This window comes from Salmo trutta, chromosome 5 (genome assembly GCF_901001165.1).
Source record: "Salmo trutta chromosome 5, fSalTru1.1, whole genome shotgun sequence".
Classification (NCBI taxonomy): domain Eukaryota; kingdom Metazoa; phylum Chordata; class Actinopteri; order Salmoniformes; family Salmonidae; genus Salmo; species Salmo trutta.
In genome coordinates, this window is record NC_042961.1 from 51,175,599 (window position 1) to 51,202,006 (window position 26,408).

The window sequence follows — 26,408 nt, forward strand, 5'->3', positions numbered from 1 at the left end:
GCCCTGTCTCTCCTCCAGGATGTACCACTAACCACCGTGTCCCCTCTAGTGACTGGTCCTAGTGCCCTGTCTCTCCTCCAGGGTTTACCACTAACCACCGTGTCCCCTCTAGTGACTGGTCCTAGTGCCCTGTCTCTCCTGCAGGATGTACCACTAACCACCGTGTCCCCTCTAGTGACTGACCCTAGTGCCCTGTCTCTCCTCCAGGATGTACCACTAACCACCGTGTCCCCTCTAGTGACTGGCCCTAGTGCCCTGTCTCTCCTCCAGGATGTACCACTAACCACCGTGTCCCCTCTAGTGACTGGTCCTAGTGCCCTGTCTCTCCTCCAGGATGTACCACTAACCACCGTGTCCCCTCTAGTGACTGGTCCTAGTGCCCTGTCTCTCCTCCAGGGTGTACCACTAACCACCGTGTCCCCTCTAGTGACTGGTCCTAGTGCCCTGTCTCTCCTCCAGGGTGTACCACTAACCACCATGTCCCCTCTAGTGACTGGTCCTAGTGCCCTGTCTCTCCTCCAGGATGTACCACTAACCACCGTGTCCCCTCTAGTGACTGGTCCTAGTGCCCTGTCTCTCCTCCAGGGTGTACCACTAACCACCATGTCCCCTCTAGTGACTGGTCCTAGTGCCCTGTCTCTCCTCCAGGATGTACCACTAACCACCGTGTCCCCTCTAGTGACTGGCCCTAGTGCCCTGTCTCTCCTGCAGGATGGACCACTAACCCCTGTGTCCCCTCTAGTGACTGACCCTAGTGCCCTGTCTCTCCTCCAGGGGGTACCTACAGGAGGCCTGTCATGAGGTCTGTGTCTGTGTACACAGTATGCTGCTGCAATGTTTGAGGAAATGAGATGCAGGCTATACTATAATGTGCAGTGTATGTAGTAGGCCTATCCACCTATATGTAGCCCTACCAGTATAGGCCTATACATATGCAGGCCCATTCACCTACATATAGGCCTATAGACCTACATGCATATTCACATTTAGTTATGCATACGTAGTCTAAAAGGTCAACAAGCCATAGTCTATGACCCTCAAACTCTACTCTGGACCTCGAAGCCAGTGTCCCTGCATTTTTTAAATTGTTCACCTCTAATTAGAAACTGATTTAGACCTGGGACACCAGGTGGGTGCAATTAATTATCAGGTAGAATAGAAAACCAGCAGGGTCCGGACCTCGTAGGGTAAGAGTTGAATACCCCTGGTTTATGAGAACAAGAATAGTCTTTGTGTCCGAAGCATATAGACCAGGGCTCTCAGATCCTGTTCCTGGAGAGCTACCCTCCTGTAGGTTTTCACTCCAACCCCAGTTGTAACTAAAATGATTCCGTTTATCAACTAGCTAATTATTAGAATTAGGTGTGCTAGATTAGGGTTGGAGCAAAAACCTACAGGAGGGTAGCTCTCTAGGAACAGGGTTGGAGTGAAAACCTACAGGAGGGTAGCTCTCCAGGAACAGGGTTGGAGTGAAAACCTACAGGAGGGTAGCTCTCCAGGATCAGGGTTGGAGTGAAAACCTACAGGAGGGTAGCTCTCCAGGATCAGGGTTGGAGTGAAAACCTACAGGAGGGTAGCTCTCCAGGAACAGGGTTGGAGTGAAAACCTACAGGAGGGTTGCTCTCCAGGAACAGGGTTGGAGTGAAAACCTACAGGAGAGTAGCTCTCCAGGAACAGGGTTGGAGTGAAAACCTATAGGAGGGTAGCTCTCCAGGAACATGGTTGGAGTGAAAACCTACAGGAGAGTAGCTCTCCAGGAACAGGGTAGGAATGAAAACCTACAGGAGGGTAGCTCTCCAGGAACAGGGTTGGAGTGAAAACCTACAGGAGAGTAGCTCTCCAGGAACAGGGTTGGAGTGAAAGCCTACAGGGGGGTAGCTCTCCAGGAACAGGGTTGGAGTGAAAACCTACAGGAGGGTAGCTCTCCAGGAACAGGGTTGGAGAGCCCTGATATAGACAGCAGAATCAATGACCCAGACATACTGCAGTAGCCAAATGATCTCCCATGCGTATTTGTTTGGATAAAGAACCATGGCTCACTACTGTGTGAGGTCAACACAATCACTGCCCCTCCATATCACACAGGCTGTCCCAAATGACACCCTTTTCCCTATGTAGTAGCCAATCCCTATAGGGCTCTGGTCTAAAGTAAGCTAGTGCATTATGTAGGGCAGAGTTTCCCAAACTCGGGCCTGGGACCCTCCCCTGGGTACACGTTTAGTTTCTTGCCCTAGCACTACACAGCTGATTCAAATAATCACATTTTGATAAAAAGTTGGTTATTTACATTTTACATTTGAGTCATTTAGCAGATGCTCTTATCCAGAGCGACTTACAGTTAGTGCAGTCATCTTAAGATAGCTAGCTGGGACAACCACATATTACAGGCAAAGAAAGTACATTTTTCCTCAATAACGTAGCTGTCAGTAGAGTCAGAGCACGAAGGGGGGGAGGGGTTCAAGATATAAGATTCTGTTTGAAGAGGTTGGGTTTCAGATGTTTTCAGAAGATGGGCAGGGACTCTGCTGTCGTATCTTCTAGGGGAAGCTGGCTCCACCATTAGGATGTCAGGACAGAGAAGAGCTTGTGTAGTGCTAGGACAACATCAATACATGAGCACCAGGGGGGCCCAGGACAGAGAAGAGCTTGTGTAGTGCTGGGACAACATCAATACATGAGCATCAGGGGGGCCCCAGGACAGAGAAGAGCATGTGTAGTACTGGGACAACATCAATACATGAGCACCAGGGGGGCCCCAGGACAGAGAAGAGCTTGTGTAGTGCTGGGACAACATCAATACATGAGCATCAGGGGGGCCCCAGGACAGAGAAGAGCTTGTGTAGTGCTGGGACAACATCAATACATGAGCAGCAGGGGGGCCCCAGGACAGAGAAGAGCTTGTGTAGTACTCGGACAACATCAATACATGAGCACCAGGAGGGCCCCAGGATAGAGAAGAGCTTGTGTAGTGCTTGGACAACATCAATACATGAGCACCAGGGGGCCCCAGGACAGAGAAGAGCTTGTGTAGTGCTGGGACAACATCAATACAGGAGCACCAGGGGGGCCCCAGGACAGAGAAGAGCTTGTGTAGTGCTAGGACAACATCAATACATGAGCACCAGGGGGGCCCCAGGACAGAGAAGAGCTGGTGTAGTGCTAGGACAACATCAATACATGTGCACCAAGGGGGCCCCAGGACAGAGAAGAGCTGGTGTAGTGCTGGGACAACATCAATACATGTGCACCAAGGGGGCCCCAGGACAGAGAAGAGCTGGTGTAGTGCTGGGACAACATCAATACATGAGCACCAGGGGGGCCCGAGGATAGAGAAGAGCTTGTGTAGTGCTAGGACAACATCAATACATGTGCACCAAGCGGGGCACAGGACAGAGTTTGAGAAATCCTGATGTAGGGAATGGGGTGCCATTTAGGAGGATACCGCAGTCAATTCTATTCTGAGACTGTCCTGTTGTCAAAATGAATATCATTTTAGGCTCAATAAATAAGTGAACATCAGCGCTGAATAATTCATGGAATATGTCATTATCTACAACAATGGTGTGACTTGAGTATTATGTTTCAGGCATAGTCACTGTAGAGTATGTGTGGATTAAAATAACCAATAAACACAAATTGATAAATGATGTATTGTGGAGCCTACAGCCTCTCCAGGGTGCTGTTGGAGAGATGCATCTCTGCAGCGCTCCACCAACGTTCATTGAACAACATGATCTAACATAAATCATGAAGCAGATAGAGGATATGCTAGAAAGAGTTTGTGGCCTTTTCTGTATCCTACAGCCTGGAGATAAAATGTATGAAGATGTAGGATACTTTTACATCATGCAGGTTTCTCCGATCAAATAGGGTAACCTAAATGGCACTCAATCAAATAAAAATGAGCTGTCATGTTAACAACATATCCTAATAACAGGACAGGTGAAAGTAAAATGGACAATATGGAATGGACAATCACAACTGTTCTGCAGGAGTTTCACCCCATTGTCATGATCAGTGGTTTCAAGTTATTACCCATAAATTTGACACGGTGATCATAGCGAAACATTTAATTACTTCTGCATTTCCTGCAGAGTAAACACATTGCAAATAGGCTTGTTATAACTCCTGATAAAGTTAGGTAGCTGGTGTTCAGAGCTTAAAACCTGTTGGGGATAGGGGGCAGTATTTGCACGGCCGGATAAAAAACGTACCCGATTTAATTTGGTTACTACTCCTGCCCAGTAACTAGAATATGCATATAATTAGTAGATTTGGATAGAAAACACGCTAAAGTTTCTAAAACTGTTTGAATGGTGTCTGTGAGTATAACAGAACTCATATGGCAGTCAAAACCCTGAGACAAATCCTAACAGGAAGTGGAAATCTGATGTGTGGAATCACTTTCAAGCCTTTGCCATTGTAACATTGTAACACAAGTGTAACACACTTATTAATCATTTAGCACTTCCTAAGGCTTCCACTAGATGTCAACAGTCTTTACAAAGTGGTTTGAGTCTTCTATGGTAGAAACTGACCCAAAGACAGGCTTGGGAAGTTGGTCACAGGTGGAGGGCCATTACTAATATGACGCGGGCGCCCATGGGAACCCTTTTGTTCCCGAAACGTTTAGTAAGACAATGCAATCGTCCGCCTTGAATATTATTGAAGCTCTGGTTGAAAAAGGCCCTAAAGATTTATGTTATACAACGTTTGACATGTTTGAACGAACGTCAATATATATATTTTTTGCACATTCGTGATGACAAGTCCCGCGCGCGTCAGTACATTATGAGTAGCCTTCGGAACGCGCTAACAAGAAGGAACTATTGGGACATAAATTATTTACTTTTTCGAACAAAACTACATTTGTTGTGGACCTGGGATGCCTGGAAGTGCCTTCTGATGAAGATAATCAAAGGTAAGGGAATATTTACAATAGTATATTTGATTTTAGATGGTTCCAAGATGGTGCTAACATGTATCGCCTAGCCTATTTTTCTGAGCATACCACGTCGTTTATTGCAAAGTGTGATTTCCCAGTAAATTTATTTTTAAATCTGGCAATGCGGTTGCATTCACGAGATGTAAATCTATAATTCTTTGAATGACCATATTACATTTTAACAATGTTTTCAAATAGTAATTTTGTAAATGCATGTATTGTGTAACATGATGTCCTAGGAGTGTCATCTGATGAAGATTGTCAAAGGTTAGTGCTACATTTAGCTGTGTTTTGGGTATTTGTGATGCATGCTAGTTGCTTTGAAAATGGCAGTGTGATTTTTTTTGGCAGGGTACTCTCCTAACATAATCTAATGTTTTGCTTTTGCTGTAAAGCCTTTTTGAAATCGGACAACATGGTTCGATTCAGGAGAGGTATCTATAAAATGGTGTAAAATAGTCATATGTTTGAGAAATTGAAGTTATAGCATTTATGAGGTATTTGTATTTCGCGCAACGCGATTCCACTGGCTGTTGCAAGCGTCCCACATTCCCAGACAGGTTAAATAGACAAATTGATTAGTCACATTGAATCGAGCCTAATAAAGCCAATTTTACAAATGATGGGCCAACCACATGGATGGTCATTCATAAAATTCCACTGGGGGCTGACAAGGTAGGCTACACCCCAGCAAGCATGAGCCAACGTCTTTTGGATGTCTTTTTTTGGTCTTGTCCGGACGTCGGTAGGCTTACCACATAGATGGGCATTCATAAAATTACATTTCAGGCAACATTGTACGCTACACCTCTGTAAGGACAGACCAACGCTGACGACTTTTGGACGTCTTTTGGGTGCAGTTCGGGAGCGGACTAGATTTCTACCTCCACTTTTGGTCCAGTCGGTCTGGACCAGCCATGATTTGGCCCAAACATAGACCTCTATAAATCACTTATTTTCAACTTTCATTCAGAGCCGAAAATTAACCTGATTTCAACATTCGGAAAATACATATTTTCTAAATCTAAATTTCTAAATTCAATGTCCTGGAAAATATGTATTTTAAACATATGGAAAATACCTCACCGTTCATTCAGAACCTATATTGAACCTTTTGACGGATTGCCAGGGGCACACTCCAACAGTCTGAGACATCAAAGCGAAGCGTAATCAAAAAGGGGATCACCTCGCTCTCCCAGAAGCTTGGCTGGTGCATAAAACCCCCAAATTCAAACAAACAAAGGGTGTGATGTGTTTTCATAAAGCTTACTTGATTTTTATTTTTACTGCATTAGGGATAGCGTACACAGACGTTTCTGCTTTCTCCACTGTGTAGGTACAAATCTTTTAATTCAAGACAGCATTTCTTGGGAACACAGACGAGCAACCCATGAGCAGCATGTGCTTCTGATCATTCCGCCAGATCAAAGGCAGTAGGGATGAACAGGTAGGGGATGTTCTCTTGATAAGTGTGTGATTTAGAAATGTTTTATGTCCTGCTAAGCATTCAAAATGTAACCAAAAAACAGTTAGGCTACTATTGTGTGTCAGGGAAAGTGTATGGAGTAAAAAATAGATAATTTTCTTCAGGAATGTAGTGAAGCAAAAGTTGTCATACATAAATAGTAAAGTAAAGATACTCCCAGAAAGTACTTAAGTAGTACTTTACACCACAGATACAGGCTATTGAGCCACTGACTTGCGATTCTTTCTGCGTTTGACAGCCAACAAGATCTGTCCCAGGATCCTGTCTCTGTTGTTCCTCATGTTGTCCTTGGCCTTCTTCAGGAGGTGTTCGATCTCAGACACATCGTAGTGCTGCTGGAACGTTGTGTACTTCTCCCTCTCCTTCTTAATCTCCTCCTCGCCTAGGAAGAGAACAGAGAACCTTACAACACAACTTTGAACATATAGAACACAGAGGGTTCTATTTACAGCTGGGGTGTTAAGCCGACGCTACTGTCAAATTTGTAGGTAAGTTTGCAATTTTGTCATGTAAAAACTGACCCACTGGCATTTTCCAGTCCTAACGTCCAGGTTCGGCAGTTGACCTGTCTTATATCAACTCCTTGCAATCAGATGGGAGGAGTGGAAATATTTGAGGTGTGTCCTCAGGCAGCGCTGATAGGGATATTTAAGACCAATCAAAAACTGTTTTTTGGTGTGACACACACTTCCCATATGCGCATGGAACAAGAGCAATCGCGAAGTAGTCAAGACTGTCGATAAAGGGTTTGACTCCTGAGACAGCTTGGAAATACATCTTAATCACCAAAACTTTATTAATATATGAAGTTTCAGAGGAATAAAACAGTGAGCTGACATTCCCTTTTATGTAGTAGTAGAATGTATGTAGTTCTGTCAGCTGTAATTGTCTTGTAATGTTTTGTATGCCATATTTTATGTTTTGTGTGGACCCCAGGAAGAGTAGCTGTAGCTAATGAGGTTCATGATAAACATACTAAATACTAGTGACATCATAAAAAGCAGACAGTTGGTGCAGATAAACAAGAAAAGGACATGACACAGAGAAAAACAAAGAGACAGAAAATAAGAGAGAGGTCAGAATATGGTGTAGTCAGAGAGACAAGTATAAAAGACAGATAGACACTGACTACTATGATGACTACCACAGACCTTGGCAGTTCCGCAGGTTGAACAGGGGCATGTGCATGATGGTGGGCTCTTCAGGGCGTCGCCCCTCGAAAACGTAGCAGTCCTGAGGATGTTCTTTCTCCTTCCTCACACTCTCCTTCACTGGGGGAAAGGGGAGCTTCAGCTCATCTGCGTACTGTTTGGCACTAAACACCGTCTGTGAGGAGCAGGATCAGTAGTATGGTTATGTCAATGTCCTTCTACAAACCAGCCCCTAGTCCCTACTCCCTTGGCCCAACTTCCTAGTCACTACTCCCTAGCCCCTTCGTCCTAGTCACTATTCCCTAGACCCTACTCCCTAGGCCCTACTTCCTAATCCCTACTCCCTAGGTCAGGGGTGTCTCTCATTCCATGGCTGGCTGAGTGGCTGCGGGTTTTAGTTTTTCCTTTAAATTAAGACCTCCACAACCAGATGAAGGGAGTTCCTTACTAATTAGTGACCTTAATTTATCAATCAAGTACAATGATGGAGCGAAAACCCTTAGACACTCAGCCCTCCATGGAATGAGTTTGACACGTGCCCTAGGCCCTTCTTCCTAGTCACTACTCCCTAGAGAGAGAGCAAGAGAGGGGAGAGAGAGAGAGAGTCACTACTACCTAGGCACTTCATGTTCTTCTGAAAGGCTTTACTGGAATACACACACACACCTTCCATTTTAATCATACTGGATAGAAAGTTAATGAAACAGGAATAAGCCGTGTGTGTGTGTGTGTGTGTGTGTGTGTGTGTGTGTGTGTGTGTGTGTGTGTGTGTGTGTGTGTGTGTGTTTGCCTCAAAGGGGTCTCCCTCGCTGAAGTCCAAGGAGATGATGAGGTCAACCTCCCTGGATGTGCGCAGGACGGGGGGGTAGGGAGAATTGATCTTTAACCCAGCGTCTACCAGGTGAATCTTCTCTTTGGATGCCATTCTGCTCGGAACGTTAGTATCTGGGGAGATAGAGAGAGAGAGAGGGGGGGGTACATAAAAGGGGGGTACAGAGAAACGGTTGGTACATCGAGAGAGGGGTTAGAGAGAGAGAGAGAGGTAGAGAGAGAGAGAGAGAGAGGGGTAGAGAGAGAGAGGGGTAGGGAGAGAGGGGGTAGTAGAGAGAGAGGTGGAGAGAGAGGGGGGGGGGTACAGAGAGAGGGGGGTAGAGAGACAGAGGGGGGTAGAGAGAGAGAGCAAGGTGGTAGAGGGAGCGAGGGGGTAGAGATTGAGATGGGGGTAGTGAGAGAGAGCGAGGGGTTAGAGAGAGAGCGAGGGGGTAGAGAGAGGGGGGTAGAGAGAGAGAGTGAGGGGGTAGAGAGAGAGAGACCGAGGAGAGAGAGAGAGAGAGAGAGAGAGAGAGAGAGAGAGAGAGAGAGACAGAGAGACAGAGAGAGAGAGAGAGAGAGAGAGAGAGAGAGAGAGAGAAAGTTTTGGCTCTCAGGAGACGACAGGCAATGTGCACTCTACCCACAAAATGACGTGGAAACTGAGCTGCAATTCCTAACTAGCTGCAATTCCTAATTCCTGACAATATTAGAGACACATATTTCCCTCAGATTACACAGATCCACAAAGAATTTGAACATAAACCCAATTTTGATAAACTCCCATATCTACTGGGTGAAATACCACAGTGTGCCATCAGAGCAGCAAGATGATTTTCTAAAAATGAAATTTCTAAAAACATGTTTTCACTTTCTTATGGGGTATTGTGTGCAGCTGGGTGAGGGGGGTGAAAATTCAAATCCTATTTGGAATTCATGCTGTAACAACAATGTGGAATAAGTCAAGGAGTAGGAATACTTTTGATAAGTGAAATAAATGATTATAAGTAAATGAATAAAGAATCCACTCTGAAACTTATCTAATTAGTAATTAGTATGTAGCATGTATAATGAATAATTAAAGTACTAATCGACAGGCCCATAAGGTCTAGTAGAGGCCCGGGACAAAATGTGTGTGTGTGTTTTAGTGGGCCTAAGATAACAACAAGTAGACTGTGCTTGACCCGGCAGCTGAGGAACTTGGAGTAACTTAGAGGAGAAAGGGAGTGACCCTCAAGGTTTCTCTAATCTCGGGGGAAAGGAACGGGCAGCGCTGGATAGTGATTAACGGTTGTGAGAACTCCGGGGAGGGATTCATACATCTACTCTTTGTGTGTATGTATGTGCGTAGGTTATCTACTGTTTGTGTGGAGGAGTGTGCGTAAGCGGAGAGAGAGGATAAAATTTACTTCTTTGTAATTTTGGGCAGAACGTTCTCTGAATAAACCGTACGAACCTTTTGCAGATGCTGAATCTTTGCCTAATTATTAACCCATTGTCTTACAAACCTTGGGGATTGGTCAAAGATTATTGATTGTTAATTTTTATCATTAGGATAGAAAATTCCTGACAACTTTCTGAATACCTTTTGCCACAAGAAAAGGGCAACCAGTGAAGAACAAACACAATAGTAAATACAACCCATATTTATGTTTATTTATTTTCCATTTTGTACTGTAGATGATAGAGAGAGCGAGGGACAGAGGGTAGAGCAAGAGAGGGGCACAGCGAGAGAGCTAAAGAGAACCACCCAAGAAAGCTGCTATTTTGGAGGGAAACATAAGATCCTGATGACTGATACTAGTTATGTTATCATGTTAGGATGAGGTCTGATGTTACTGTACCATGGATCTTGAAGAGGAAGTTGTACACTGTTCCCCATTCCCATTTTTGGACCAGAGGGAAAATGTTCTGCACAATCCACCAGTCTGGAGGAGACACACACACCAATTTCAAATTATTCATATTAACTGGTCAAAAATAATCTCTGTGATGGAGAGAGTATGTAGTCTGTTCTGTATCACACACACACACACACACACACACACACACACACACACACACACACACACCTTCCATAGTAATCATACTGGATAGAAAGGTAATGAAAAAAACATTACCATCAGGGACCCAGGAGTTTGTTATTGACACCTTATCCTTCATTCCCGTTGTCACCATATACTTTGATTCATCTGCAGAGGCTAAAACAAGAAAGATTCCCTCATGGTCTGGCATGTAACACATGGTTTGAAAAAGCACGTGATAAAAATGAAGCTTCGGACGTCATTGATTTCATACTTTTGATAAAGTAATACACGCATCGGCACACTGCTTCAAAGTTAGCTGCTTAGAGACCTCGACACATGCCTCAGAGCTCCAGTATCAAACCTAACATCACTAGTTAAGGTTAAGCATTAACGTTGAGTGGTTAGGATTAGGATTAGGCATTAACTTTGAGTGGTTAGGATAAGAGTAAGTTGTAAGTGGAAGGTACTATCAAAAATGTGCATTAGCAACAAGAATTAGCAAAGAAAAACACTTAAAGGACTTTTGTCAAAATTGACCCGACGCTGATTTGAACTCCTGACGTTCAGGATTCAAGTCATTGTTGTACTCCTGCTCACCAACCCCAATCTAACACCTGGCAGGCCAATCTTCAGGATTCAAGTCATTGTTGTACTCCCGCTAACCAACCCCAATCTAACACCTGGCAGGCCAATCTTCAGGATTCAAGTCATTGTTGTACTCCCACTCACCAACCCCAATCTAACACCTGGCAGGCCAATCTTCAGGATTCAAGTCATTGTTGTACTCCCACTCACCAACCCCAATCTAACACCTGGCAGGCCAATCTTCCATATGTATCCCTCTTGTTATTGTCTGATACGTGCGTGCACACACATTAGCCAGTAACCACTATCGCGTACAGCAGGAACACGTATCCTGCTGTACATGATGCTGAACCACAGGGGGCTGGTGGCGGGAGAAATCGGATCATGGGTTCACTGTAATGGATGAAACGGATTGAGAAATCGTACTAAACACGTGTTTGATATGTGTTTGATACCGTTCCTCATGCCATTCCCAAGCATTACAATAAGCCGTCCTCTGAGTTCTCCCTCCACCAGCCTCCCCTATTGGAGCTGTACTAGATACAGATGTCCACTGTTTATAACTACCTAGTACCATAAACCCTCTTACACTAAGACCATATTACCACATAACCATACTGCATTATACATCCAGGTCCCCAAACCTTCTGTAAAATACTCCAAGGCATCAGCTCAGTGAACTAACAGGGTCTTGAGTCATGAAGCCAAAGTCAGGTAATAGAAGTGGTACTGTGGAAGCTAGTGTTACCTGAGCAGGTGCAGGGTCTAATGCCTCTAAGAATAAAAGTACTACATAGTGTTACCTGAGCAGGTGCAGGGTCTAATGCCTCTAAGAATAAAAGTACTACATAGTGTTACCTGAGCAGGTGCAGGGTCTAATGCCTCTAAGAATAAAAGTACTACATAGTGTTACCTGAGCAGGTGCAGGGTCTAATGCCTCTAAGAATAAAAGTACTACATAGTGTTACCTGAGCAGGTGCAGGGTCTAATGCCTCTAAGTATAAAAGTACTACATAGTGTTACCTGAGCAGGTGCAGGGTCTAATGCCTCTAAGAATAAAAGTACTACATAGTGTTACCTGAGCAGGTGCAGGGTCTAATGCCTCTAAGAATAAAAGTACTACATAGTGTTACCTGAGCAGGTGCAGGGTCTAATGCCTCTAAGAATAAAAGTACTACATAGTGTTACCTGAGCAGGTGCAGGGTCTAATGCCTCTAAGAATAAAAGTACTACATAGTGTTACCTGAGCAGGTGCAGGGTCTAATGCCTCTAAGAATCAAAGTACTGCATAGTGTTACCTGAGCAGGTGCAGGGTCTAATGCCTCTAAGAATCAAAGTACTACATAGTGTTACCTGAGCAGGTGCAGGGTCTAATGCCTCTAAGAATCAAAGTACTACATAGTGTTACCTGAGCACGTGCAGGGTCTAATGCCTCTAAGAATAAAAGTACTACATAGTGTTACCTGAGCAGGTGCAGGGTCTAATGCCTCTAAGTATAAAAGTACTACATAGTGTTACCTGAGCAGGTGCAGGGTCTAATGCCTCTAAGAATAAAAGTACTACATAGTGTTACCTGAGCTGGTGCAGGGTCTAATGCCTCTAAGTATAAAAGTACTACATAGTGTTACCTGAGTAGGTGCAGGGTCTAATGCCTCTAAGAATAAAAGTACTACATAGTGTTACCTGAGCAGGTGCAGGGTCTAATGCCTCTAAGAATAAAAGTACTACATAGTGTTACCTGAGCAGGTGCAGGGTCTAATGCCTCTAAGAATAAAAGTACTACATAGTGTTACCTGAGCAGGTGCAGGGTCTAATGCCTCTAAGAATAAAAGTACTACATAGTGTTACCTGAGCAGGTGCAGGGTCTAATGCCTCTAAGAATCAAAGTACTACATAGTGTTACCTGAGCAGGTGCAGGGTCTAATGCCTCTAAGAATAAAAGTACTACATAGTGTTACCTGAGTAGGTGCAGGGTCTAATGCCTCTAAGTATGAAAGTACTACATAGTGTTACCTGAGTAGGTGCAGGGTCTAATGCCTCTAAGAATAAAAGTACTACATAGTGTTACCTGAGCAGGTGCAGGGTCTAATGCCTCTAAGTATAAAAGTACTACATAGTGTTACCTGAGTAGGTGCAGGGTCTAATGCCTCTAAGTATAAAAGTACTACATAGTGTTACCTGAGCAGGTGCAGGGTCTAATGCCTCTAAGTATAAAAGTACTACATAGTGTTACCTGAGCAGGTGCAGGGTCTAATGCCTCTAAGTATAAAAGTACTACATAGTGTTACCTGAGTAGGTGCAGGGTCTAATGCCTCTAAGTATAAAAGTACTACATAGTGTTACCTGAGCAGGTGCAGGGTCTAATGCCTCTAAGTATAAAAGTACTACATAGTGTTACCTGAGCAGGTGCAGGGTCTAATGCCTCTAAGTATAAAAGTACTACATAGTGTTACCTGAGCAGGTGCAGGGTCTAATGCCTCTAAGTATAAAAGTACTACATAGTGTTACCTGAGTAGGTGCAGGGTCTAATGCCTCTAAGTATAAAAGTACTACATAGTGTTACCTGAGCAGGTGCAGGGTCTAATGCCTCTAAGAATAAAAGTACTACATAGTGTTACCTACCTATAAAGGGTTCTTCAGTTGTCTCTGTGGGAGAACCCTTTGATAACCCGTTTGGGTTTCATGTAGAACCATTTTAAGTTCCATGTCGAACCTTTTCCACAGAAGGTTATGAATGGAACTTAATGGGGTTCGACAGTACATGGACCCCATAAAGGTTCTTCAAAGTGTTCTCCCAGCCAGCCAGACCAAAAATATTTTTGGATCCGCTGTAGTTCAATGGTTTAACCTAGTGTTGGAGTAATATAATGCCATTGTTACCGTTGCAGGTGCAGCGCTGGTCCTTCCAGTCTTTTGTCCAGCTGTCTGAGGTGAGGATGAGCTCCAGACTGACTGTCTCTATGAACTTCTTTCTCTCCTCCAGGCTGGTTCTCTTCCAGCTCTCAGAGTCCATGTTCCACAGCATCTCACCCTTACTGCTCACATGACCTAGAGTCATTATGCACATCATCACTAAGGTCATGATAATGGTGTCTTTTTGTTTGTGTGTGTGTGTGTGTGTGTGTGTGTGTGTGTGTGTGTGTGTGTGTGTGTGTGTGGTGCGTGCGTGCGTGCGTGCGTGCGTGCGTGCGTGCGTGCGTGCGTGCGTGTGTGTGTGTGTTTGTGTGTGTGTGTTTGTGCCTGAGCATGTGTGTGTGGATATGTGTGTGTGTCTCACCTTCCAGTAGCTGTCTTAGTGTGGTGATGACTTTCCATGTCTTCAGTGGATCTGGGTCCTCAGCATTCACCATCAGCTCAGACACACACCTCACCACTTGGGAGGGCACACACTCACACACCTTTACCTTCCTGCTTCCACCAACCATATTCATGTTCTCTTTCAACATCATGCTGTCCTGCCCTGCAGAACAAAAAAGGTTGGTCAGGTGTAGTGGAGGGGATTTGGAAACACAACCTCCTCTGATGATGAGGTAACCCTGTCTGAGACATGTAAATCTCAAGTGTCGTCCTTGGTTCTTGAGGATGTCCTCTTGGCCTATTCCATTCCAGCCATTACAATGAGCCTGACCTCCTATAGCTTCTCCCACCAGCCTCATCTGGTCCATGTATCTCCCTTCACCGGCTGGAAGGCGGTTTTATCCAATCAGCATTCAGGATTAGGCCCACCCGTTGTAAAATGTCTACTATTGTCATGTAGTTTGTCTATTATACAACGGGTGGGTCTAATTATGAATGCTGAATGGTTAAAACCACATTCCAGGCAGTGTCTATTCCACAAATTACCACTGGCCAAGTCTATGCCGGTGGTCTTAAAATGCCTAATCTTAAAATGCCTATTTACTCTGTTCCATCTGACTGCACATTCCACTGTCTCATCAGCCCAGCCAGGCAATTTATAAACTTGATCTCCACTATAAAAGTTTAGTTTTCAACAGCAGGGATTTGTATAAACCTCACTGTCTATCTCTGACATTTTCAACATTGTTTCAATATTCAATCTCCAGCTGTCCCATAATAATGAACGTGTCGGTTGTTGGGACGAGACAGACAGACAGGGAGTGTTTCCCCGCCAGTCTAAATCATGAACCAGTATTATTTGTATGGATATATACAAAGAAATGTAAATTGAAAACAGGTCAAATGAAATGAAATGCAGATAGTTTGCAGTCTTTCCAGCTTCAGATTGAAGTGATTGTGTTAGCTGTGCGAGGTCAGTACAGGTGCATCAAAGCTGGGACCGAGAGACTAAACAGCCATCACTAACATAAAGAGGCTGCTGCCAGCATACAGACTCAAATCACTGGCCACTTTAATAAATGGATTTAATAAAGGTATCAATAGTCACTTTAAATAATGCCACTTTAATAATGTTTACATATCCTACATTACTCATCTCATATGTATATACTGTATTTTATACCATCTACTGCATCTTGCCTATGCCGCACGGCCATCGCTCATCCATATATTTATATGTACATATTCTTATTCCATCCCTTTACATTTGTATGTATAAGGTAGTCGTTGTGATTCTGTTAGATTACTTGTTAGATGTTACTGCACTGTCAGAACTAGAAGCACAAGCATTTCGCTACACTCACATTAACATTTGCTAACCATGTGCATGTGACAAACAACATTTTATTTGATCCAAATAAATGTCACTAGGAAACAGCTTAAACAAATGCAAATGCAGCTACTTTTCTGTTACTCTGGCTGTACTTTTTGATTTGACTGTAAGTTAGCGTAGCTGGCTAGCTAGCAAGAAATAAGAAAGTTCCCAGCCAATTTGGCAATGGAACATTTAGATCGAACGACCAACTGGCTTGGGTAGAAACTCTAGATTTGTGTTGGGACTATATCTTCTGGAAGGATGAAATAGTTTGAATAAATTCATCAAAATAATGTTTAATGAAAATATGTCAATCATTATATGAATATGTTGGTAACCCATTGTATAAAAGTGATAATGCCCTCGTGTCACGACTTCCATCGAAGTCGGTTCCTCTCCTTGATCGGGCGGTGCTGGGCGGTCGGCGTCACAGGTCTTCTAGCCATTGTCGATACACTTTTCATTTTCCATTTGTTTTGTCTTGTTTTCCTACACACCTGGTTCTCATTTTCCCTCATTAAGTGTTCTGTACTTAACCCTCTGTTCCCCCCATGTCTTTGTGCGGAATTGTTTGTTGTAAGTGCTTGTGCACTTGTTTACTGGTGTGTGTTGGGTTTTGTACCCATATTGGTTATTCATTTATGCCGTTGGTTTGGATATTAAACTGCTCCGGCTATTACCTAGTTCTGCTCTCCTGCATCTGACTTCACTGCCACCAGTTACGCACCCCTCTACAGAACTCCGCACCAATTATGGAGTCAGCAGGAGCAGGTGCCCCTGGAATGGAGATCGAGGAGCGCGTCCAGGAACACACAGCGATGCTCCACCATCTCGGCGCCGCCATGGACCGCGTCGTCCAAGCTATGGACCGATGGGAGAGACGGAGAGTTCCTCCAGCACCTCCACCAGCACAACAGGGGCCTCCACTACTCACTCCCCCTGCACCCGGTTCCAGTGGGATTCGCCTCACCCTCCCCGGGGAGTACGATGGGACGGCTGCCCGCTGCCAGGGTTTCCTGTTACAGTTGGAGTTATACCTGGCAACCTTCAGGCCGTGAGAGGGTGTCCGCCCTCGTCTCGTGCCTCACCGGGAAAGCCCTGGAGTGGGCCAACGCCGTGTGGAGAGAGGGAGATGCGGCTTTGGACCAGTTTGAGGAGTTCACCCGGCAGTCTTCAACCACCCGCCCGAGGGTAGAGCGGCGGGTGAACGCCTCTAAGTGAAGTTAGGAGGCGGCAGAATGCACAGAACAAAGCAGCAAGGAATGTTATGGTTCTTCTGTTGCAGTCATGCGCAATGTTCTTGGTTGGTCATCAATCGACAAGATAATTGAAAAAAAATGCTTATTTTATTTTATAACATACATCATTTAAAACGGCCAAGTTCTATTCACAACGGTATTCAGTTGGTAAGAGACAGACTTTCCGTAAATACTAGTAATAGATTGTCCGCCATTTATGCGTTATCCAGACAGAAAAGAGAAATGGGCAAAAGAACATTTCGATTTAGAGCAATAAATAAATTGAAAAAATTAACTGAGTAAACGAGAAACCTTTCAATATATACATTCAAACATTATTTTTAAACGATTTGAATATAATACATAGAAATGTTGTGGTCCTATAGTAGATGAAGAATCAATATTTTTTAGATTGAGTACTTATTGGGTCATTATGTTAGTATATTATCTATGATTGTAATAGGGTGTTATATGTGAAAATGTGTTCGTATTATAAATTGTATTTTAATGTTTAAGGACTCTTGGAAGATTAGTCCAAATGGGGACTAAAAGAGATCCAAATAAAATGAAATGAAATCAATCTTCCATCTGAGGCAGGGGACGAGGAGCGTCCAAGAGTTCGCCCTGGAGTTTCGGACCCTGGCTGCCAGCGCGGGATGGAACGACAGGGCCCTGATCGACCATTATCGCTGCAGTCTGTGCGAGGATGACCGTCGGGAGTTGGCCTGCAGAGACACCACCCTCACGTTCGACCAGCTGGTGGACCTGTCCATCCGGCTGGACAACCTGCTGGCTAACCGCGAACGTTCAAATCGGGGTCTGTTGGTTCCATCCCCCGGCACCCCCTCTCCGATACCCATGGAGCTGGGAGGGACGGTGTGCAGGGAGACCGGAGGGGATTCCTGCTCGTGCACCATCTGTGGCCGCAGAGGTCACACTGCCGTTCGGTGCCGGGCTGGTTCCTCTAGGTATCGAGGCAGCAGGCAGGGCGCTCTGGCGTCACCCCAGGTGAGCCGGCACCATTCTCACCCAAAGCCCTCTGTTGCACATATGTTTGTGTATGTCACTTTTCCTGAGTTTTCCCCGCATTCCCAGCATAAGGAGCTCATTGATTCAGGCGCGACTGGGAATTTTATAGATAGATCGTTCGCACATAACTTTAGGGATCACCATTTTTCCCGTGGCTGTGCCCTTCCCCGTTCACGCATTAGATAGTCGACCATTAGGGTCAGGGTTAATTAGGGAGGCCACCGCTCCTCTGGGTATGGTGACGCAGGGGGATCACAAGGAGAGAATTAGTCTCTTCCTTATTGACTCTCCTGCGTTTCCTGTGGTGCTAGGCCTACCCTGGTTAGCTTGTCATGACCCCACTGTTTCTTGGCCACAGAGGGCTCTCACAGGGTGGTCGCGAGAGTGCTCAGGGAGGGGTTTAGGGGTTTCCGTTGGTGCTACTACGGTGGAAAGACCAGGTCTCCACCGTGCGCATTCCCCATGAATATGCTAAAAAAGAAGGCAAAAAAAAAAAAAGAAGGCGACTCAATTACCACCCCATCGACGGGGCGATAAATCTCCTGGTAGATGCTGCACTTCCCAGGAGTCACGTGAGTCCCCTCTCACAGGCGGAGACGGTGGCTATGGAGACATATGTCTCTGAATCCCTGCATCAGGGTTACATTCGGTCCTCCACTTCACCCGTCTCCTCGAGTTTCTTTTTTGTGAAGAAGAAGGAGGGAGGCCTGCGCCCGTGTATTGACTATCGGGGTCTGAACCAGATCACTGTGTGGTATAGCTACCCGCTACCGCTCATAGCCACAGCGATTGTGTCAATGCACGGGGCGCGCATCCTCACCAAACTAGATCTCAGGAGCGCTTACAACCTGGTGCGTATCCGGGAGGGAGATGAGTGGAAGACAGCTTTCAGTACCACCTCAGGGCACTATGAGTACCTCGTCATGCCGTACGGGTTGATGAATGTGCCATCAGTCTTCCAGGCCTTTGTAGATGAGATTTTCAGGGACCTGCACGGGCAGGGTGTAGTGGTGTATATTGATGACATTCTGATATACTCCGCTACACGCACCGAGCATGTGTCCCTGGTGCGCAGGGTGCTTGGTCGCCTGTTGGAGCATGACCTATACGTCAAGGCTGAGAAGTGCCTGTTCTTCCAGCAGTCCGTCTCCTTCCTAGGGTACCGCATTTCCACCTGGAGAGTGACCGCATTTCAGCCGTGCGTAATTGGCCGACTCCCACCACGGTAAAGGAGGTGCAGCGGTTCTTAGGGTTTGCCAACTACTACAGGAGGTTTATCCGGGGTTTTGGTCAGGTAGCGGCTCCCATTACCTCACTGCTGAAGGGGGGCCCGGTACGTTTGCAGTGGTCGGCTGAGGCGGACAGGGCTTTTGGTCACCTGAGGACTCTTTTTACCTTGGCCCCCGTACTGGCCCATCTGAATCCCTCTTTGGCGTTCATAGTGGAGGTGGACGCGTCCGAGGCTGGGATAGGAGCTATGCTCGCTCAGCGCTCGGGTACGCCACCGAAGCTCCGCCCCTGTGCTTTCTTCTCGAAGAAGCTCAGCCCGGCGGAGTTAAACTATGATGTGGGGGACCGGGAGCTGCTGGATGTTGTCAAGGCTCTGAAGGCGTGGAGACATTGGCTTGAGGGGGCTAAACACCCTTTTCTCATCTGGACTGACCACCGCAACCTGGAGTACATCCGGGCAGCAAGGAGACTGAACGATCACCAGGCAAGGTGGGCCATGTTTTTCACCCGTTTTGTTTTCACACTTTCTTACAGACCAGGTTCCCAGAACATGAAGGCAGACACACTGTCCCGGCTGTATGACAAAGAGGAGCGGCCCATGGATCCCACTCCCATGCTCCCAGCCTCCTGCCTGGAGGCACCGGTATGGTGGGAGCTGGACGGGGACATTGAGCAGGCGTTATGTGCAGAGCCCGCTCCCCTCCAGTGTCCCGCTGGGCGTCTGTACGTTCCGTCTGCTGTCCGTGACCGGCTGATCTATTGGGCCCACACGTCACCTTCCTCTGGTAATCCAGGCATCGGTCTGGCGGGGCGCGGTCTGAGCGGGAATTACTGGTGGCCCACTTTGGCTAAGGATGTTAGGGTTTATGTTTCCTCTTGCTTGGTGTGCGCGCAGTGTAAGGCACCTAGGCACCTGCCCAGAGTTAAGTTACACCCCTTACCCATTCCACAACGGCCATGGTCGCACCTGTCATTCGATTTCCTGACCGATCTCCCCCCATCACAGGGAAACACCACGATCCTGGTCGTTGTGTATCGTTTCTCTAAGTCCTGCCATCTCCTCCCTTTGCCCGGTCTCCCTACGGTCCTACAGACTTTGGAGGCCCTGTTTACACACGTCTTCCGGCACTACGGGGTGCCTGAGGATATAGTGTCTGATCGGGGTCCCCAGTTCACGTCGAGGGTCTGGAGGGCGTTCATGGAACGTCTGGGGGTCTCGATCAGCCTTACCTCGGGTTTTCACCCCGAGAGTAACGGGCAGGTGGAGAGAGTTAACCAGGATGTGGGTAGGTTTCTGAGGTCTTACTGCCAGGACCGGCCGGGGGACTTGACGGCATTTGTGCCCTGGGCAGAGATGGCCCAGAACTCGCTCCGCCACTCCTCCACTAACATCTCCCCCTTCCAGTGCATACTGGGGTATCAACCGGTTCTAGCTCCTTGGCATCAGAGTCAGACCGAGGCTCCTGCGATGGACGACTGGTTCCCGCGTGTGGAGGAGACATGGGACGCCGCTCATGTTCACCTTCAACACGCCGTCACCGCAGTGAGGCCCAGTGTTCGCGCCGGGGGACCGGGTTTGGCTCTCGACCCGAAACCTGTCCCTCCGCCTGCCCTGCCGGAAGCTGGGTCAGTGGTTTGTGGGGCCATTTAAAGTCCTGAGGAGACTGAACTAGGTGAGTTACAGTTTACAGCTTCCCCCCGATTACTGTATTAACCCCTCGTTCCATGTGTCTCTCCTCAGGCCGGTGGTGGCTGGTCCGCTCCAGGAGTCTGAGGTGCGGGAGGTTCCTCCGCCCCCTCTGGATTTTGAGGGGGCCCCGGCATACTCCGTTCGATCCATATTGGATTCGAGGCGTCGGGCAAGGGGCCTTCCGTACCTCGTGGACTGGGAGGGGTACGGTCCGGAGGAGAGATGCTGGGTTCCGGTGGAGGACATGTTGGACCCTTCAATGCTGCGGGAGTTCCACCGTCTTCGTCCGGATCGCCCTGCACCTCGCCCTCCAGTTCGTCCTCGAGGCCGGTGTCGGCGCGCAGCTGGAGCCGCGCGTTAAGGGGGGGGGTAATGTCACAACTTCCACCGAAGTCGGTTCCTCTCCTTGTTCGGGCGGCACTCGGCGTCACCGGTCTTCTAGCCATCGTTGATCCACTTTTCATTTTCCATTTGTTTTGTCTTGTTTTCCTACACACCTAGTTATCATTTTCCCTCATTAAGTGTTGTGTATTTAACCCTCTGTTCCCCCCATGTCTTTGTGCGGAATTGTTTGTTGTAAGTGCTTGTACACTTGTTTACTTGTGTGCGTTGGGTTTTGTACCCATATTGGTTATTACTTTATGCCGTTGGTTTGGATATTAAACTGCTCCAGCTATTACCTAGTTTTGCTCTCGTGCGTCTGACTTCACTGCCACCAATTACGCACCCCTCTACACCTCGACTTTGTCTCGAGCCTAACAACACCCAAAGACCGGCTTCTCGGTATTGCCCTGTAGATTATTGCCAAGTATTGACCTGTAGATTGTTGTCTAGATTGTCCTGTGGATTATTGTCTAGTATTGTCCTGTAGTTTATGGTCTAGTTTTGTCCTGTAGTTTATTGTCTAGTATTGTCCTGTAGATTATTGTCTAGTATTGTCCTGTAGTTTATGGTCTAGTATTGTCCTGTAGTTTATGGTCTAGTATTGTCCTGTAGTTTATTGTGTACTATTGTTTGTGTTTCTTTTTGATTGAAAGTGTGTCTTCGTTGTTGTTATATCTTTGTGTTTCTGTACTGGGTCTGTTCCTGGGTTGTATTGTACATACAGTCACTATGTTAATTTTCTTTCTTTCTTATTGACTTATCTTTTGTATTTTGTCTCTCTATTGTTGTCTTTGATGGGTGTTTTATCATCTGGATGGGTGGGGGGAAGGGGAGGGGTGAAAGACTACCTTAGTGCAAGAAGTTAACTCTTACCTGATTTTGAACCTTTCTTGTCACCTAAAGATATGGTAAAGAAAAAATTAAATAACATTATTTATTACAAATGAACTCAAAGGGAACATTGTATTAATGATTTAAAATACAAAACGTACAATCCTAAACACTAGCCTTGCAGGCTAGCTAGCATGCTGTACTGTAACTTACCTCCAAATAAGTCCCAGATCTTTTTTACTACCTCAGAATTGCTAATCTGCCTGTTTGCAATGGTACTCCCACAGATACCTGCACAACAACAACAAACAAACAATAAATTGATGTGTGAGTGTGTGTGCGCGCACATTTGCGTGTGTTTGCATTCCACGTTTGCATTCCCCACCTTGCAGCAGAACCATGTCCATTTCCTTCCTCTTCTCTCTCACAATCCCGCCTTCAAACTGGCTCCCAAGACAGGAAGTGGGGACGAAAGCGCCCAATCCAGAGAAGCCGCTCTCGTGGGGGGTCATCTCAAACCACACCCCTACAGAAAACAGTGGGGGGAAATTATCTGAAATGACACCCTATTCACAATATAGTGCACTGCTTCTAAACAGAGCCCAAATGGGACTCAGCCAAATGCTTGGCTTGCTTTTTGGGCGTCTATAGTAGAGTGTTTGTTCATATTGTATTCATTGTTTATATTGTTAGTGTTTTAGAATCAGAACAATACAGAGACAATTGTCTTTGTAAAAAGCACTATACAAATATATTTGATTGATTCATTGATTCATTGACTGATGCTGCTTTCACTGTGCACTCAAAACTAGGAAACTCTAGGAAACTCTAGGAAACTAGGAAATGTTCAGAATTTCCTAGTTTGCATGAACCCTGCATAAGAGTCACCTTTAGTGTCATCCTGTCTGTGGCAGTCCAGTTCTATGGCGCTGTAGATGGGGTAGGGTTTGATGATTGTCCTGTGAGCATCTTCAGAGAGACAGCGAGTGTTCATCTGATACAGGAAAGAGAGAGAACAATGGGGAAGAGACGGGATAGAGACAGGGGAAGAAAGGGAGAGAGATGGGGGGAGAGATGGGGGAGAGATTTTCATCCCAAAAGAGGCAGACACACAGATGCACACACTGGCAGACAGACAAATAGACACAAACACACAGTAGCAGACAGACAGATAGACAGACAGACACACACTAACATATACTGACCTCTTTCATAAAATAGGAGGCAATGAATGCGCCCCAGAAGTCAGTGAGGTTGAAGTCCTGGTTTTGTTCTTTCCTCAATTTCAGCCACGCCACAACTTTGCTCAAGCCCACCGTAGGACCCTTCAGCCTCTTTATCACCTCATCACAACGTTCACTCAACGACAAGGATGGATCGCTGTACAGGGTTGACATGCACCTGTGTGTGTGTCAGTGATTGGGTGAGTGAGTAAGAGGGTGTGAGAGAGAGATACCTCATTTGTTTCAGCACATTCAAAATTAACTTTCCTGCTAAGAATAATAGTGTGTGTGTGTGTGTGTGTGTGTGTGTGTGTGTATGTATATATATATATATATATATATATACCAGGTGGTGCCTGACACCCCACACATGTAGAGGAGGCTGCCCAGCAGGTTGTCCTGTACCAGCTGATGCAGAGATCCCAGCATGCCCACTGCTGCCCTCTCTCCTCCACCTGACCCCAGCAACGCTATGTTAGGAACATGCTTCTGAGAAATGGGGAGAGAGAGGGGAGGAAAGAGAGAGATATAGAGACGACGAAAGACAGAAAGAGAGAGAAGCAGAGCGGGGGGAGAGAGAGATATCAAATCTAGAGAATATCACATCAGTGTCCCATCATACATGGTTATATATAAGAGAGAAAGGGGGAGCTGGAGACATGGGAGTGGGGGAGGGGGATCCATATGTAGTTGGCTGTGGAGACAGGAAGGAGTTAGAGAAAGAGTATGTGTGCAAGACTGAGTTATTGAAAGATAGAGAAGACAGGACCACCCACCAGTTCACAGGAGATACCCTGATCTTTCAGCCACTTCTTAATCAGAGTCTTCCTCAACGTCACGTATGTTCTCTCTTCATCATTGATGGAGTGAGACAGACGCACAGTCTGACAGAATGAATGAAAGAGACAGAAAAAAGTATGTGTACAGGATATTATTTCATAATGATATCATTTGGTGAACTAGTGTTGATAGCTAAGGAAAAATATTTTATTTGATGTCTTTAATTGAGCGATAACACTTCTAAAGTAACATGGCATTTCAATTAAATGTTATTTGAAGATAAATTAAACATCATTCTGACAGCGTATACTCTTACTTTGTCAGAAAAGTATATTTTGATCCTTAATTCTGGATGCATATTTTTAGCTATGCATTACAGTACAGTGTGGTTTAATGCAGACTAATGTCATCCTCATATTCTGATGAGTTTCTTGCCTTATGAGTGTTTACACTGTACATAAACATAGTGAAGTAAGTTTCCTTCCATTATGATACAATTTGGTAAACTTAGTATTGACAGCAACAGAAAACGCATTTCAATAAGAAGGTATTTTATAATATTGTGTGGTTTATTTCAGACAAATGTCCTTCTCTATATTGTGATGATGAGTTTCTTACCTCAGGAATATCTGTTTGTTTCGACATTGTTCTCTCTGAGTCCACTTAAACAGATCCTTTAAACACAAACCAATCCCTTGGTTTTTATGCAAGTCATAGGGTCAGAAAACTCTTGTTGAGAAAATAAATAAATAATAATAACATTACTGTGATTGTCAATTACTCTAAATGATCACATTTGGGTCCAAGGACTTATAGTACTCAGTTGAAACCCAAAGACACTCTAATATAATTGTTTTCATGTCCTAAACACATCTATCAATCTGACTTCAAAACTAGCAGCCAAAGACTCAAGACTGATTTGAATAAAGGTCACCTGCAACATTCTATTACACAACTATCAATCAAATTTATTCATATTACACTTTTTACAAAGACAGATTGTCACAAAGGGTTTTACAACAATTTCATATATATATATAATCAATAAAATAACAAAACTAAACACAAACGCTACATGCAGTGTTTAGACAGAGAAGTCTTACCAGAGATGTATAGTGTAGTACAGCAGACTAGTCCAGTCTTAATCTTCACCTCCAGTTGATCTCCTCTTGATCTCCACACTCTAGTCCCATCCTCTGTCATCTTATATAGGCCCAGTCACACACACACACACACACACACACACACACACACAGACACACACACACACAGACACACACACACACACACACACACACACACACACACACACACACACGCTGGGAGTGACAGATACTGGGATAATATGCAGGAGACACCTAACTGTTGCTCAGTACACATAATTAGTGACACTTCCTTGGGGAACTGGAGTGGTAGGATTTTTTGGGGCTGATTTTCTTATACTGAACAATACCAGTAGACCGACACCTATGTCCATTTAACGTTCGCTTGTACCAACATGAAATGTCACTTGCCTCATCATTTTTTTAATGTCACTCAATCCTCAGTGTCACTCAGCCTTACTGATGTACATTAGATGCTGCTACAGTATATACAGTATTTGCCCTGACTGCTATGTAAATACTGTGTCTGTTTTTGTCATGTTGTCATGCTACTTTGTGATTTGTGAATATCCTCAATGACTGGGCCACAAACAACAATGTTAACATTGGAGCACATGCGAATAAGACTTGATTTATGTGTGCCGAAAGTCTCATTGTTTTCTAATTGTCTCATTTAATTATGAAGTGATCAGGGGTGAAAGTAGAATTAATTACCTCCCGGTATGGGACCTCTGTGTGCTCGCACTTGTCAAACAATCACTTCAAAGGTCTCCTTTACTAGGCTACCCACACACGTTCACCTTTAATAGGCTACCCACACACGTTCACCTTTACTAGACTACCCACGCACGTTCACCTTTACTAGGCTACCCACACACGTTCACCTTTACTAGGCTACCCACGCACGTTCACCTTTACTAGGCTACCCACACACGTTCACCTTTACTAGGCTACCCACACACGTTCACCTTTACTAGGCTACCCACACACGTTCACCTTTACTAGGCTACCCACACACGTTCCACCTTTACTAGGCTACCCACACACGTTCACCTTTACTAGGCTACCCACACACGTTCACCTTTACTAGGCTATCCACACACGTTCACCTTTACTAGGCTACCCCCACACGTTCATCCACTACCAACATACATGTATTTCCAGCCTCCAAACAGTGGTGAATAGGAACAGACATCTGTTACACAAAACATCAAAAAGTTAATA

General features: G+C 45.4%; 1 protein-coding gene across 1 annotated transcript; it reads right to left on the minus strand.

The window, feature by feature from the left end:
- Positions 1 to 6,192: 6,192 nt before the first annotated feature.
- Positions 6,193 to 25,293, minus strand: LOC115194418 (cytosolic phospholipase A2 gamma-like). Its single transcript, XM_029754103.1, has 16 exons — positions 25,185 to 25,293; positions 24,700 to 24,755; positions 24,078 to 24,185; positions 23,648 to 23,790; positions 23,284 to 23,479; positions 22,967 to 23,072; positions 22,464 to 22,604; positions 22,292 to 22,369; positions 22,121 to 22,144; positions 14,282 to 14,464; positions 13,885 to 14,052; positions 10,513 to 10,593; positions 10,237 to 10,320; positions 8,373 to 8,527; positions 7,583 to 7,757; positions 6,193 to 6,813 (listed from the first exon to the last, which is right to left on the minus strand). Exons 2-16 carry the CDS (start codon positions 24,724 to 24,726, stop codon positions 6,629 to 6,631), a joined length of 1,854 nt encoding a protein of 617 aa, XP_029609963.1. The 5' UTR covers positions 24,727 to 24,755; positions 25,185 to 25,293; the 3' UTR covers positions 6,193 to 6,628.
- Positions 25,294 to 26,408: the final 1,115 nt, after the last annotated feature.